Here is a 16450-nt window from a genome sequence, read left to right as displayed (position 1 = left end):
TATGACTTAAAATCTAAATACAGTGAGGTACAATTATGCAGACAATACAAAACTTTAAGGTAAGGTGCAAATGGGTTATGAATATAGTACAAATCTCTTCAATAATAGATAAATAAAATGTAGTGTTAAAGTGCTTAAAGTTAGTGTTAAGGTGAGTGTTTGTTTAAAAGAGGGCCTGGGAAATTAATAGAAGTTTAAAGGACAAAAGATAGACGTGTAGAATAACTACTTCCCAAAAATAATAGATTGTCCAAACGTCAAGTTCCAATACACTATCCTCGCGCCTGTGTGTCTCTCTAACTCTGAGCAGACAAATAGACGCAAGGCATTCTGGAACTTGTATTTCTACCAACTAATGTGACGATGGACGTAAATAATAGTATCTCTTGGCTTTAATGTAATGTAAATGTAAACAATAATCGATATTAACATATCAAATATAATTCATTAATCTGGCCTATTAAGTTACAACCAATAGAAGCACAACTTTGATGGGTGGATTGATTGATTGAGTATTGACTGCTGACTTGATGAATGGGGTGTCTGATTGATAAATGGATGAGTGGGTGACAATTGAGTGACAGAAAGTAATTGAGTATATTTTTAGATCAACTGTGAGTAAGTAGTGCATTGCGGATAAGTGATTTACATCATAATTTATATATTGACGGCTGTTGTACTGATTAGATGCTGTCATTCTTTGCATAGTTAAATCTCATTATGAAGTGTTCAACCTGGTTGACACGGAATGACAGCTCTGGGGGACTATTGACAAGAGATGTATTAATATGATGGACTACAATGGAAGTAGTCAGTTGTTGTCCTGCCTCTCTCTCTCTTGCCCTGCATGTTCAAACCATCTCAGGGATGGACGCGTTATGTTGTCAGACAGTACCGCTTTGGTTCAACATTTTCTTTCTACCAAAAAACGAATGTCCTTTCAAGGGAACAATTATCAAGACGTTTTGTCTGGACGAGTCCAAAAATTCAACGCAATGACTACAGTGGAGCTAGGATTTTCTGGTGAAAAGATGGCCGCCGGCAACCAAATTCAAGTTAAAGGGGCGTGTTTAGCCTCTATTCTGGCCGGAAAAGATCCAAACTAACCTACCTGTACTGGTTCATCAAAAACTCTCCTACCCATACTGGCCCATCCTAACTTACTATACTGGTCCAATTGTTCATTAAAACAGGGTAAAAGAGGGGTTCTGATTAGGGGGTAAATACTGTAAGTCAACATTAGCATAGGTGTTTGGGTTTAAGGCTGGTTGACAACAGCAGCTGACCAGTGTCCAGGGACCTGGTCTCCTTTAGATTAGACCATTCTGGTAGTCATGGCACGATCGATGTCACTCTCTTTTGGGGAAAAGGTATACTGCAGTTGAATTTAGGGTTTTCATGGATCGGGTAATCAATCAAAAAGTGCATCCTATCATCCTTTCCTATAATTCCATATCTTAAGACTTGGTTCCGATACAAATTAGAAGACAGATAAAATAATTGATATTACCTAATTTTGGCCAAAATTAAGTTATTTTAATTAAAACTGGTATTGCGATGCTTGGAAAGACAATACATTTAAAACCACAGGGATAATTTGGAATGAATAAATAGCTTAAGTATCTTTCATTTACTAGGTTTAAATAATAAGGTCATCACGAAAGGGGGGTAAACCCTGAATTACCTTATTGTGCTCCGTTTTGTCTGTCTGTTTGTTTCTTTAAGTGAGTCATTAATAAGTGTTTCAATGTGTATCTTATTTGTTTTGTTCCTTCTGCTTTTGAAAAATTGAGGAAGCTTGAAAGTAAAGAGTGTGAGGAGAGTATTGTAGGAATATAGAAACCTTTGTAGCACCTTTTTACATTTGTTTATTGATAGGTTCAAGTAGGAGAACGATTAGAATAATATTAACAATAATAATTTGACATGGTTGTTCCGTTACCGCGCAGTTTAGATTAAATTCTCGGGTTACTGTGTTCAGTGGGAGTAAATTTAAGGTAAATTTAAAGGGGGGGGGGATTCCAGGGACAGATACTAAATTAGATTAATTTAGAAAATTAAGAATATATAGACAGAGAATGCCACAATAGGAGACTTTATGGAAAATAGTTCCTACTTCACTATATTTACTAGACTTATAGATTGGTTTAGTACTCAACAAAATAATGAACAAGTTCAGAGGTCAATCCTGAATGGTTCTAGAATATAATCAAATTAGCTGAGGAGCCACTATACCTGCCCAGAGGAAAAGGACCAAGAAACGTTTGGTTGCTCCATTGCTAGTGTCATCACACATCTAGAACATTTGGCTCACCGGAGGGAGAAGAATCCGATACATGTTACAGCCACAGCCAGGCTCTCTCTCTCTCTCCCCTGTCTGGCAGCAGTCTCCACGCCCTTATATGGGCAGCTTCCTGTCCCTCCTTCTCCACACCATCTACCTGGTCAACCTACACACCTGAGGCTCATCAGATCATCACCGAGGCTGGATATGAGGCCTGTGCCCCTGCCACTCCCCATCCGAGGGAGGCTTCACCACCGTGGATCACACAACCCCGGACTACTCTTCACTCGTGGACGTCTCCAGCCTGGACACAGCCCGGTGTCACATGGAGCGACCTCCTTGCTATACATTCAGCATGAAGCAGCGGAGAATACATGAAGGGGGAAAATATGTTGTCTCCCGCAGATTGCAGACTTGGGAAAGGAGTATGGTGTGAGTAAGAGCGGCCACAACACATGCTAGACTGTGAAAAGAACAATGTTGACCACTTTTGATATAGACAATTCATCACCAGTGACCCTTGGACCCTTCATCACCAGTGACCTTGGACCCTCAACTACATTGCAGGAGTTACATACAGTATATATGTTATCAACAGCAGCAGACGTACTATAACAAGGAGATCATAGGATTTATTTCATTTATAAAAATGTCTCTGCCCCTGGAATCCGATATAAGGTTTGATATGTTATATGAATTAAACTGACGCAACCAGTTATGATATGAGTTATATACGTTATATTATCAGTACATAGGTAAGCAGATGTAGTCTATTTATGCCTTTTCATTTAAATTTGGAAACAGATATCACTGTTGCATACAAAGGTTTACATCGATTGAAAGTGAGTATGGAAAGTATGAAAGTGAACCAGATGGGAAGTCAATAAAGACTCCGGAACATTTTTCCACCCCAGGCTTGCCCTACTGGTAAAATGAAAGGAATTTTTGAGTGAATGAAAGTTCTCCTCATATTGATTGTCATTGCTATATTTTGATTCACCACGCAAAAGGGGGGTGGTATTTTATTTCAATACATAACTATGAGGGTCCCCGTTTTTCCATTCCCTTTTCTTTGATGATTTATAGAGCCAGTGTTTATTTCCTTGTATTATGGATGTGTTATACAACTGTACTATTGATGCTCTTATTGTGTACTATTGATGCTCTTATTGTTCAGTTTTATGCCTTATGTTCTACTGCTTATGCGGTCTCACCCTTTGTGTATTCTGAGGAATACGATCGCTAAGGCCAGTGGGATGGTGAGTAGGAGTTTCCCCTGCAAAAGTAACGACTGGTCGCAGGGGTTTTCGCGCTCATACAAAGGGTTGGAGGTTTTTTCCATATCATTATGGTTGGTGTTCTGAGAGTTTTGGTCATTTTGTTTTATATCTTTAGGTTGTTCACATCATTAATGATGTGAAAGGGGGGATTGTGGGGTAAAATCAATTTATTTATGTCCCTAAATACATTTATTCATATCTTCCTATTATCAGGTCTCAGCCTGTATTTATTTGAGCATGTCTGTGGCCTGACTGAGGTGTCACAATCTATTTGTTACCGGAAGGGTCACTGCAGCTGTTGGTAAAAAGCCCCACAGCCCCAGAGGCCCAAGAACTGATGAGGTGACGGTTTTGGCTGACCACTGACAGGGAGCATTGTCAGGATCTAGAATAATGTATAATACCTATGAATCAATCCATTTATCAATTATAATAACCATAAGATATCTACAAATGTGTGTACCATTAAAATGTGTTATTATGATATGGTATTAAAACAGGCCTATGTGTCACCATGACCCCAGCTGTCTGAAACTACCAGGAGACAGATGTAATTCTAGACCCTTGTCATTTCAACTGTTTACCTTATATAGACATTGTTTAAAGTCCAGAACCTTTCTTCATGCTATTTTGGAAGAAAGCCACCTCATTCGCTCAGAACACCAACCAGCTGACTATAAAAATGACAATGTGATTCGGATCGGGAGACTTCTGCTCGGCCTTCACCAAAGCTAAGTTGGAACTCTCCACTCTCAGCTGTTTGTGTAAATACTCTGTAATATTGAATATTCACTCTGTAATAAATATTTGATTGCTAACACCCTCTCCTCATCTTTCAAGGTCAATAAAAGAATATGCCTTATCAATTTGCATATCTTGTATGTCACACATGTAACAGTACTGTATACCTGTGTATGACATGTATGTCAGAAATGTCAAGATATATATCTGTATGTTGCGTATGTCATTAATGTCATGATGAATTGAAAATGGGGGACCCTGATGTAAACAAGACGAAAGTCTTTCTCTGGTCTGCATCCACTTAACAATTGTGTGTATTGAGCTGTACTGTATTGTACCCATTCTGCAATCTGTTAATAAAGTTTTCAATCAATCAACAAATCAATCAACAGCCTCTGTCAACTGAATATCGACTGAATCACCTGATGCACAGTTGACCTCATTAGTGACAGAAGAGAGTTAGTTGAGTTGTTGAGTGTGGGTTGAGTGTCAACATTGGACAGTCCAAATACAGGGTAACCCCTTCAACTATTTAGTGCACTTATACATAATATGGTGGGGGGTGTATTATGGTGGTTATTTACATCGTTCAATGTCAAGGATCTCGCTGGGGTAGATCTCCACCTCCACCTTCCCATCGGACTCGTCCTTACAGAGCCAACGGTGGCTGGGGAACGTGTACTCCTTCCCGTGCACCGGGACAGAGATCTGCACGCTGTCCAGGAACCAGCCGGCACGCAGGCCCTCGTTGGTGTGGCCAATCAGGAGACGGTGGATCTGAACACGAACGAAGTGGAGAGAAAGCAGGAATCGGGATGGGATGTGCGACCACCGCGAACCATGAAACTATTTTATAATTGTATATAAACACCAAGATCATGGTGCATTTGAGTTCATAATGACCATACTTGTCCAATGTCAAAGGTCTCGACGGTAAAGATGTCAGTGCGTCCCGTCTCGAAGTAGTTCCTGAGGTCGTTGTCCGAGACAACCAGTAGTTGCTTGCTGGTGTCGCCTTTTTCCCCGTAAAGCTTGACAAACACCCTGGAGTCAGAGCTGGCCCCGTTGATACTGCCTGTCTTTATGGTAATATGGTAGTTGACATCTGAGTGGAAATGGGATAAGATGATGGTCTATGTATTTATGTAGTGAATGCAAAGGGTTACACATTGGTTATAATCGTATACGTTGCCTGCCTTTACAGTTTTTCACGATTGCTAAAAACACAAAACACAAACACAATACCCTAAACCAAATGACCAGTTCCATAAACACATTCAATAAAACTAGCCCCCATTTGCCAAAACCATGAACACATTTCACCTGTAGACACAATTCACAAAACGCAATCTCCTTTTATCACGCCTCTAAAACACATTTTGTCTAGCTAAAACACATATCTGATCAAATGTGCAAGTTGAAGCTCATGTGATGCAAAATGATAGCCACAGTCAGAAAAAGTTGAACACAATGAACACATCTGGTGTCATTGATTAAACACAACGACTCAAGACCTAGGATGGCTTTTAGAGTAGACAACAGAGTACAGCAACTTGCAATGGGCCTGGTCTACAAGATACACTACACGACCAAGGTACCCATGTACATGTCAAAATACTTCCCAAAGGTATTTTGACACCAGAGGGAGCTCCACAAATCATGTTAAACCCAGATTCGGCTCAAACAAGGGACTAAACACATTTTGCAATTATGCCACATCAATGTGGAACGCCCTACCCAAAGCTGTAAAGGAATGTGAATCACTACCCACTTTCAAAACCACTCTCAAAGAACACCTACGGGAGACTGCAATTCGAAACTGGCCCATGTAAATGTCCTAACCCAACCCCCTCCAATGTACAGTAAATGACCAAGCATGGTTTTGTCAATATTCCAATGTACAGTTTTGCTTGTACAGTGTACAGTGTCCCCCACCCACCCCCTACCCAACCCCCCCCCCCCACCCACCCAACCACCTCCAATGTACAGTTCCCCCCCACCCACCCACCCACCCACCCACCCAACCCCACCCCACCTACCCAACCTCCTCCAATGTACAGTTTCTATGTCAAATGTATATACTCTCTTTTCTGGACTCTTTTTGTATCACAAACAGTACTGTATTTGCAAATCTGGTATGTCATAAATGTATAGATGTAGCAGTACTGTCTATCTGCATGTCGTGTGTGTCATATAATTTATGTTATGATGAATTGAAAATGGGGGACCCTGATGTAAACAAGACGAAAGTCTTTCTCTGGTCTGCATCCCATAACAATTGTATGTATTGAGCTGTACTGTACTGTACCCATTCTGCAATCTGTTAATAAAGTTTTCATTCAATCAATCAATCAAAACAGTAGCCAATCCGTCTACATTTCAGTTATTACCCGGTTAATTACTTTATGATTTCTTTTTTCCCCCCTTCTTTTTCCGTTTTTCTCCCCTCCCAATGTTAGTCGTTATGCCAATTCCCAATCCCCTTCCTGGTCCGAGAGGGCGGAGACTATCACATGCTTCCTCCGACACATGTGTACCCAGCCCACCGCTTCTTTTCACCTGGCAGTGCGGACTCTCACTGGGAGAGTGTAACGTGTGGAAGGTCACACTACCTCCCTCCAGATCCTTCCCTTGCTGTGCAGTTGCTGTGTTGTGTTGTGTTGTGCTGTGCTGTGTTGTGCTGTGCTGTGCTGTGCTGTCTTGTGTTGTGTCGTGTCGTGTCGTGTTGCGTTAATTTTCGGTGTCCTCCAGAGCACTCACTAAAGAGACGCAGGCCGTCTCCAGCTGGCACTAACTCGCGGATAATCTGTCCGTCGTCCTCACCGCGGTCCAACCACCTGGGAGGAGACACAGAGGACACAGGGACATTGATGTCCATTGAATCAACATTTTCTGTCCGAGAAACATCCCCCCAGCACACATCCTCAGATGCCTGGTGAAAAATGAATCCCTAACCTCCCAAGCTTATGAATTAGTTTAACCCTTTCACTACCACACTACCAACGGGTTAACCCTTTCACTGCGACAATACAGAAGGTTAACCCTTTAACTGCCGCACGACAAACGTTTAACCCTTTCACAACCACACTACAGAAGGTTAACCCTTTCACAACCACCCTACAGAAGGTTAACCCTTTCACTACCACACTACAGGCGGGTAACAGCCTTCCAATTATTTAACCTATCTAATAAGCAAAACAACATAATATATCCTGAATCTCTGTACAGTAGGGTACAGTGGTACCATATACAAAGGCACAGCAACCGAAAATGGATTTGTATTTAAAATGTGCTTAGAAATAAATAAACGAACCCTTTCCCTTTAAAGAGCAACGAGACAGTACTACCGCCTGAAGAGGAGAGTTATCTTCCAGACGTAACGCGGCACCCGAGCTCAGCTCCCCTTACAGGAGGACAACGTGTGTTTAGTCCCCATTTGTAACGCGACGCCGCACCCATCATTTGCCTAACTGCCTCGGAGAAGGCGATTGGAGAAGAGCCATTAGGGTGAGACTAGGCATGGCCGACTCGCTCATAATCCTCTAAAGTTTAAACAGCGTGTAATTGGTTGGTGATTTGGTACAGAAGGTACAGATTACACAATAGATTTTGGAGGGGGGGGGGGGGGGGGGGGGGGGGGGGTCAAACATTGTGTCTGATTTCCGTGTGTAAATCATGTAGGCCTATTTCCTTTTGGGAAACATATAGGCATGTATTCATGACCACTGTTTTTATTTTTAATTATTTTGTATTCTGTGGGAAACATTAATAACTTACTCAGTCGAATGGATCCCGTTAATACGATTCATTAACTCAGAATGAAAGTATCAATTACAAAGATGGAGAATATGGCTTGGATGGCCCCCCATTCCAGTGATCAGCTTGATCACCAAGAACTACCGACCCCCCCCCACACTATAAAGGGGAGGTTTTACAACAAGGAGGGGACAAAGACATGTCCTTATGAGAAGACAAGTTTTTTTTTATCGCCCACAATTCTCATACATATGGACTAAGCTATATGAATACATTTGGAAGCAGTGGCCTAGAGGTTATAATCTCAAGAGACCCATCCATTTTTCAAACATTCCATATAATATGTCAAATATCTAGGGACACTGCATTTTGAAAATTATATTTTCTGGGATCCATCTCCCACGTCGTAGATCCTGTGGCACAGCCACGAGAAGAACCCCTTCGGACAACAGAACACTCGCAAAACGACGTCGATTGGAGAGCTGGCCGGAGATATACAAGGCAAACTCTGTTGCTCATCACTTTTGTGTTGCTATCTCTGTGCAGCTGGATGATTATCCTGCGTGGTCTTGTTTACGGCGGACCAGCCCCGTATACAGTATACAAGCCAAACATCTGGACAACTACTCAAGGGGGGCAGGGAGTTTGCAGGAACAGGAAACGCTGCCCCCCTGATGTTTGACGTCTACTGTACGGAATGTTCCAAGAACGGAGGGTCGCCGGTTCTGTGTGTGGGGGAGGGGAACGAGTATTGCTCTCTCCTCCTTCGACAACTGCCGTTTAGGTGCCCTTTGAGCAAGGCATTTCAGCCACACAACCGATCCCACTAGTGGAGCTGCTCAACGGCCCGTGGTACAAAACAGTTGGTCTGGTTAATAAACAAAGACGACAAGCCAAACCAAAAAGCAACACGTTAATAAAAAATACTGTATTCCAGCTAGGGGAAACGCAGGTTACAGTAGCCAATCCGTCTACATTTCAGTTATTACCCGGTTAATTACTTTATGATTTCTTACGGCCCTTTGTGTTTTCATCAGTAAGAACACGACTTGTTTTCTGTGTGATATTAGCTTGCCTGTCACAGGGGAACTCAATGGCTACGGCCTCTGGTTGGCCCTCTTCCCTGACCAGCACCTTGTCCAGGTACCAGCCACAGCCTCCGCCCCGCCCGTCGTGCCCCACGCGGACCCTGCGCACCTGGCCCAGGACCACGGACTCGATCAGGAACTCATCGTGCTGAGGAACGGGATGAGAGACCGAGTTTAGAGACACTTAACCAAATAGTTTAAAATCACCTACTAACCAGTATAGGGAGGTGTAGTGGTTACGTCATTGCTGTTTACCGCACGGTCCACCCCTCTTGAAATCGCAATGTATTTCCAATGGACACATTTCTAAATCATCTCCTTTAAAACAAATAAAGCATGAACATTGGGCATGGTGTACCTTTCTGTGTGTATTCATCCACAATCTATACCTCAACATGAAAAAATTCGCAATTAATCATAAAGGTAGCAAAATAACAACGTTTATGTTTTCATTCACTGAGGAACTACACAATGGCCGTGACGTGTATTAGGCGACAGCACTGAACGACAGGTATTCTACTGGTAAGTGTAGTTCTTTTTTATTAAAAACCTTATAACTAACTTTATTTCAACCAAAAATGCTTAAACAATAATGTTAGTGATAGAAGGGAACTCATTTTGTGCAAAAATGGAAAGCTTGCCAATGTTCATCATGAGGCAGAATTGTTACATAGCCGATAATACATTTCCCCAATGATAAATCCCTATACGAGTGGACCACGCAGGAAACTAAAGTGATGTCAGACTACACCTCCCTATAGGCATCACCTACTGTATATTACTTTTTTTTCCTTCTTTACCCTCTTTTCTTTCTCTCTCTCTCTCTCTCTCTCTTTCTCTCTTGTGATCTGTTGTTATTTTTCTCATATAAAATAAAATAACACAACATATAACATATCATAACATAACATATCATATCATATCATCATAACATAACATATCATAACATAACATATCATATCATCATAACATATCATAACATATCATATCATATCATATAACATAACATATCATATCATAACATAACATATCATATCATCATAACATAACATAACATATAATATCATATCACAACATAACATATCATATCATCATAACATAACATAACATAACATATCATATAACATATCATATCACAACATAACATAATGGGTTAGCACCCCATTACAGCGTTGGTGCAGACTGTAAACAGTTTCCCTGCACCTAAAAAAGCTACAAGAAATAGAGGGAAAATACCCCTGGAGTCTGCGGGAGCAGGGTGGAAGATGACTCACAGGCAGATTTTACAGGGTTAAAACAGACAGCACTGTGAGTTGGATGAGTGGCTCAATGGAGGACAGTATCTCTGACCTCTAAAACTAGAACTACAGAGAACACTTTCTGAGATCAGCACTATATGAGTAGGATGAATGCATCAATGAAGGACAGGGTCTCTGACCTGTGATCCAAAGATAGAACTATAGAGAACTGCACTATGAGTAGGATAAATGCCTCAATGAAGGACAGGGACCCGCCTCGACTACTGCAATGCTCTGTACATGGGCATCGACAAGTCCCTCCTCCGCCGCCTACAACTGGTGCAGAACGCAGCCGCGCGCCTCCTCACCAAAACAAGAAAACACGAACACATCAGCCCAGTTTTGACCTCGCTCCACTGGCTGCCTATTAGCTTCAGGATCGATTTTAAATTAGCACTAAATGTTTTTAAATCATTAAATGGCACGGCTCCCTCCTATCTGTCCGAGCTCCTGCACCGCCACACCCCCCACCGATCCCTCAGATCAGCTGACCAGATGCTATTGGTGGTACCCAGAACCAGGCTCAAGACTAGGGGAGACAGAGCTTTCTCCACCGCAGCGCCTAGACTGTGGAACAGCCTCCCCCTCAGCGTACGGACTGCCCAGACCGTACAGGCTTTTAAATCACTCTTGAAAACCTACCTGTTCTCCTTGGCCTTCCCCTCTACTTAACCACCACTAGACCACTTTGTTTTACTGTGTCCTACCAGTTTTTATTACTTTCATTGCTTTATTATGTTTTTAATCCTATATCTTGCACCATATTGTTTTGTTTTTGTTGCTTTCATTGCTTTGCTATGTTTTTTTTTCTTTCTTTTAATCTTATACCTTGCCTCACACTAATTTGTTTTTATCAACTTGCTTGTGAAGCACTTTGGTGTCAGCTGCCGCTGCCTGGAAATGTGCTATACAAATAAAACTGACTTGACTTGACTTGACTTGACCTGTCCTCCAAAGATAGAACTATAGAGAACAGCACTGAGTAAGATGGATACATCAATATAGGACAGGAGTAGAGCGGTAGAGGGAAAGAAGCTCCAGATATGTTCTGGTGTAAAAGGCCATCAGGGAAGAAAGAAGTGCTTGGTAGAAGGGGGTGCAGGTTTGCCACATTGATCAGTACTTCTTGAGAAGTCAAATCAGTCGGGGGGAAGTCCAGTGAAAGGTAGAAAACCACAGTTTGCAGTTTATATTATCATACTGGCCAATCGCGTCTCGCTCTTCGCCATTATGAGATATTTCTTATCTCCTAGCACATAATGTGCTCATGAACAAACAAATGCACTCACATACACGTGACCAGGCCACGCCCCTGCATCCACTATATGACACCGGACATGGTCACACTCTACCTTCCTCTTTTTTGTTTCCAACACGGGAGTAGCAGTGCACTCCGTGAACTAGCTGTTATACAAACGCAGGGAGAATTTACACAATGTTGGGTTTTCGCCAGAAGTTCACCAGCCCCTGGAATCTTATCGGCACATCCTAAACAGCGCAACGGGCCTGTCCTGGGTTTTCCTCGTCTCGTGACAGCGGACTGAGGGACATTGTGCGACGGTTAGCAGTCGAGCTAAGTCGTGCACAGGTAAGGCCTGCGTTGTCAGGCATTGATACTAGCATGAGTAATACTGCTCGTTGTCCCGTGAGACAGCCGAGTAATGTGTTGGCGCGAGGGGCAGGATATTTGGGAAAACATGGTCGTCATGACGTTTTGGGTGTTTTCCCAGCTATCCTAGAGCGCGCGGCTAATGCTACAATGCTAGGACGCCGTTCCTTGTTCCCCGCCGAGGGCTGTCTTTACTAAAAGGTCTTCCCTCCTCTTAACCATTCATGCTGACGGTCAATCGGTGTCTAATGTTGGGGGTTTAACGGGGGCTTGTTTACAATTTACATGGGTGGATGGGCTGAGGCTCAGGGCTGGTGTGCTTTTTGTGAATCTATGAATTGTGTGGACGGGACTGGTGTTTTTCTCTGGTCTGCATCCCCTTAACAATTGTGTGTATGTGCTAGCCATATACACCTTCATGGGTGCACACCACAGTGGAGGTTGCTGCATGCCTACTAGTGAGGCAGTGCTTCACTAGTAGTAGACTTTGGTCTGCAGCCACCACTGGTGTTCCGTGCTTGTGAAGCAGGTGGCATCGGTCCTTTGCCTCTGACATGGTGGAACGGTGTCCCGCCCGGCCGACGCCATGAGGCGAGTCGGCCCGGCAGGTGGCTGGTGGGCTGTTAAAGCCTATACAGCCGCGGTATAGAATTAGCCGCGACTGGCAACATTGTTAAAATTGCTGTTTTTTCTGTCAAAAATGGTGTCGTGGTGGGGCCTTAGGGCCAGCCGACGTCAAAACATCGCGCAAGGTTTTGAGGTTATTCAGCTTTTGACCTAGCCGCAAGCTATAACCGCAGGGAGGGCTAGGATGCTGTCAACGCTTGTTCACAGACATCTTTGGTTGGAACAGTCTCCCCTTGAGGAGGAGAGAAGGTTTTTCCCTCCTCAGGGCTCCCCTCTCCGCAGAGGGACTTTGGTCTTTCCGCAGGAGCGTGTGCGGTATTTGACCTAGGCCCCACACCGCCTCACACCACGCAGCCAGAGGTGAGGGCGCGGCCTCGCCAGCGGCTGTGGCGAGGCCCCCGACCAGCGGCCATGTTTCCCCTGCCTGAGGTACCCTGGACACAAAGACAACAGGTGATCACAAGGCCGACAGCCTTGGCGGCCGAGGGATCGGCTACATTAGATGAACACGCCCTAAAAAACCGTCGCCGTCTAGCTGTGTCTAGCTCGCTCTCCGGTCACTCCTCCCCAACACCAGCAGGATACGGGCTCTGATTTGTTCCCTTTGGCTGCAGGCCGCGTGCCTTCAGTGAAGCACAAGCGGCCCCACGTTTCGCTTCTCATGGGGACAGGGGCTGACACCCAGTTGCTGGCTAGGCCTGGGTCTGTCCGTGAGAATGCTGTGCTGTCAAGCGGCTCCCACGCCACATGTTCTGCGTCTGTGTTTGGTGAGCCTGGTGTTGTGTCTGTCAACGACGAAGGTTGTCAGCGGGGGAACTCGAGGCCCAGGGGGTCGCAGCGCGAGTTCCCCCAGCCCCGCCCTCGCCAGGCCGGGTATCACGTTAGTGCCTCCCACGGCCAGAAGACCGGCGGTGGTCAGTCAGGCACGCGTGATTTGGGTGGTAGTAATATCACTGCAGGGCTACGGTGTGTAGGAACCCACCCTGTCGGGCAGTGTGGGGACCACATGCCTTGCATGTCCAGCTGCGGAACAGATCCTCAGCAGTCCATGCCGGGGAGATGTTCAGTGGGGGAGCTTATGTCATCCAGTGTGATGTCAGCTTCCCCCGTATCAAACCGGCCCTTTCTGTCGGGGTCCCCCCTTGGGTGTGATTGCCTCATTGGTAGTGTCAGGGTGCGATATCCCGGCTCCGCGAGATGCCTTGCTCGCGCGGTTGGCGAGTCCAGGGTTGGCAACGCACAGCGGGTGGGACCGGGCCGCCTATCTACGGTTCCTGGCGGACCAGCGGCAAGTGGCGGCGGGTGCGCTTGGGATCATCATCACATATGGCTACAACAGTGCCATATGTCGAGGTGGATGGAGAGAACGCTGAGGCGGGGACTTGTGTTGCAGTTTGCACAACCCCACCCTCCGTTTTCAGGTTTGGTACAGACCCTATTGTCAGGGTCAACAGCAGTGACAGCTCTGGCCAACGAGATCCAATCTCTGTTGGCAAAGCAAGCCATCGTTGTGGTCCCAAAGGAGGACGCAATGCGTGGCGTTTCCTCCCGGTATTCTCTGGTGCCCGAGAAATCGGGGGGGGGGGGGGGGGGGGGGTGTCAGACCCATACTGGACCTGTCCCATGGAAGGTTCAGAATGTTGACCGTCTCCCACCTGTTAGACGCTGTCAGGTGGGGGACTGGTTCACCTCCATAGACCTGTAGGATGCGTATTCGCATCCCGATCTTCCATCCTAGGGCTTACCTACGCTTCCTTTGCAGGGCTTAGCGTACGGGTACCAGAGGCTGCCGTTCGGCTACTCTCTGGCTCCCCGCATCTTCACCAAGTGCGTGGAGACCGCACTGGGGCCTCTGCGTCGTCAGGGTTTATGAATTTTATTCTACCCTGGACGACGTTCTGGTCCTTGGCCAGTCAGGGTAGATCGCCAGGTCTCATACCAGGCAGGTGGTGCCTCACCAGCCTGGGTTTTGCTGTAGACTGGAAGTAGAGTACTCCTCTTCCCAGTCAACGGGTGGAGTACTTGGGCTTTTTCTAAGCTCAAGGTCTATATGGGCATCCCTCTCAGAGCAGCGGCGAGTGAATGGTTCTCGGCGCGCTCGGGAGGTTCCGTCCTAGGACGGTTACGGTGCTGTCCGTGATGCGCCTGCTTCTGTGGTCCCTCTTGGCCTCCTCTTCATGAGGAGGATACAGAGGTGGTTTTTTCCAGTATGGAAATGGACCCGGTGAGAGACATGTGGAAGCGGCTGAAGGTTCCCATGTCAGTACTGGGGGACCTCGTCCTCTGGGGAGGGCCTGGTGCCCTCACCAGCGGGGTCCCCGTGGGCAGCAGGCTGTCACACGTCACGGTCTTCACCGACGCCTCCCTCATGGGATGGGGGGGGACGTGTCGGGCCAACGCAGTAGGGGGCAGCTGGCAAGACCATGCTGCCTGGTCTGCGCTACATTCAATGTGTTGGAATTGAAGGCAGTCCTTCTGGTCCTCAAACGGCTTGGCCACCTTGTGGTGGGCAAGCATGTTTTGGTCAGGACGGACAACACGACGTCAGCGTTGTATATTGTCAGACAGGGAGGAGTGCGCTCCCCCCGTCTGCACCGGGCGGCGGTCGGGCTCTGGCTATGGGCGTTCTCCATCTGCGCTGCCTGAGGGCTCTCCACATCCCCGGCAGGGAGAATGTGGGTGCAGGTGTGATGTCGTGGCGCGGTCCTCACCCTGACGAGTGGGGACTACGTCCAGACATAGTCGGGCAGGTCTGGGACCGATTCCGTGGCCGTCCGGGATTCTGTACTTATTCCCCCCCTTACACCTGATAGCTCAGCTGTTGGGGCGGGTACGTCGGGAGCGCGGGACTTGGTCCTGGTGTCCAGCTGTGTGGTCCCCGGCCCTGATTCAGCTCTTGGTGGCCCCGCCGTGGCCTGTTCCGTGGTCACCGCGGGCCCTCTCTCAGGCACGCAGAACTCTGTTCTGCCTCCTGTTCTGGGGCAGCTTCTAGGCTTGGCTGCTGACAGTGTGAATCTGGTAGGGATGTGTCTTGACTATTCTGTGGTTAACGCTATCCGGACACGCGCGCTCCGTCCTCTACCGCGGCTTACGCTGGGGAGTGGCGTATTGTCAGGATGGAGGTAGGTGAGTTCCAGTTGTGGTATGCAATCAATGAGACGGAGAAAGTATACTCTTCAATAGGTTCGATTTAATAGTAAAGAACACAAAGAGTAATACTACGATACAGTCGCCAATAGGCAAGATAAATAGAGGGAATAATATGAAGCTTAATGGGGTCCAGAAACAGTAACCGCCACGTTATCTCCGAACGTTATTGTGAAGACCTGACGAAGAGCAAACAGAGAGAGAAGGGTTAAATAGAGACCACATTCCGACATACCACACACACCCCCGTGACAGCCAATCAGGAGACACAAACAATAAGTGACAGGGGAGACAAGTGACAGGAGCCAAGTGACAGGTGTCAGAATGGTGGGTGGTTCTCAGACAGCTGTCAGCGAACCAGAGCGTAACAGCGTATGGTCGAGTGTGGGGGCAGAACATTGTTCAGCCACCCTCTCGTGGAACATTCCTGCTTGGCGCTCAGCGTCTCAAGCCTGTGGAACGTTCTCTGTCTCCGAGTGGGACCTCCAACTGGTCCTGGGCCGGTTGTCGGAGGCCCCGTTTGAGCCTCTTGAGCAGGGGCCATTGGATCAGCTGTCTTTGAAGACCGCGTTCTTTTTGGCCATCATCACCGCTAAGCGCGTGGGTGAGCTGTGTGCTCT

The 16450-nt window shown here is 46.2% G+C and overlaps 1 protein-coding gene across 1 annotated transcript in view; it reads right to left on the bottom strand.

The window, feature by feature from the left end:
* loxhd1a (lipoxygenase homology PLAT domains 1a) overlaps positions 1-16450 on the bottom strand; it is a gene marked incomplete at both ends in the record, with an annotated part of 180996 nt that overhangs the window by 111168 nt on the left and 53378 nt on the right. Inside the window, 4 exons of the mRNA XM_084324540.1 lie at positions 4890-5082; positions 5214-5410; positions 7066-7142; positions 9137-9297. Coding sequence (XP_084180666.1) covers positions 4890-5082; positions 5214-5410; positions 7066-7142; positions 9137-9297 — 628 coding nt within the window. The remainder of the gene's footprint in view (positions 1-4889; positions 5083-5213; positions 5411-7065; positions 7143-9136; positions 9298-16450) is intronic.

This window comes from Notolepis coatsorum, assembly GCF_963971535.1.
Source record: "Notolepis coatsorum genome assembly, chromosome: 11".
Classification (NCBI taxonomy): Eukaryota; Metazoa; Chordata; class Actinopteri; order Aulopiformes; family Paralepididae; genus Notolepis; species Notolepis coatsorum.
This window is presented reverse-complemented; position numbering and strand designations above follow the sequence as displayed.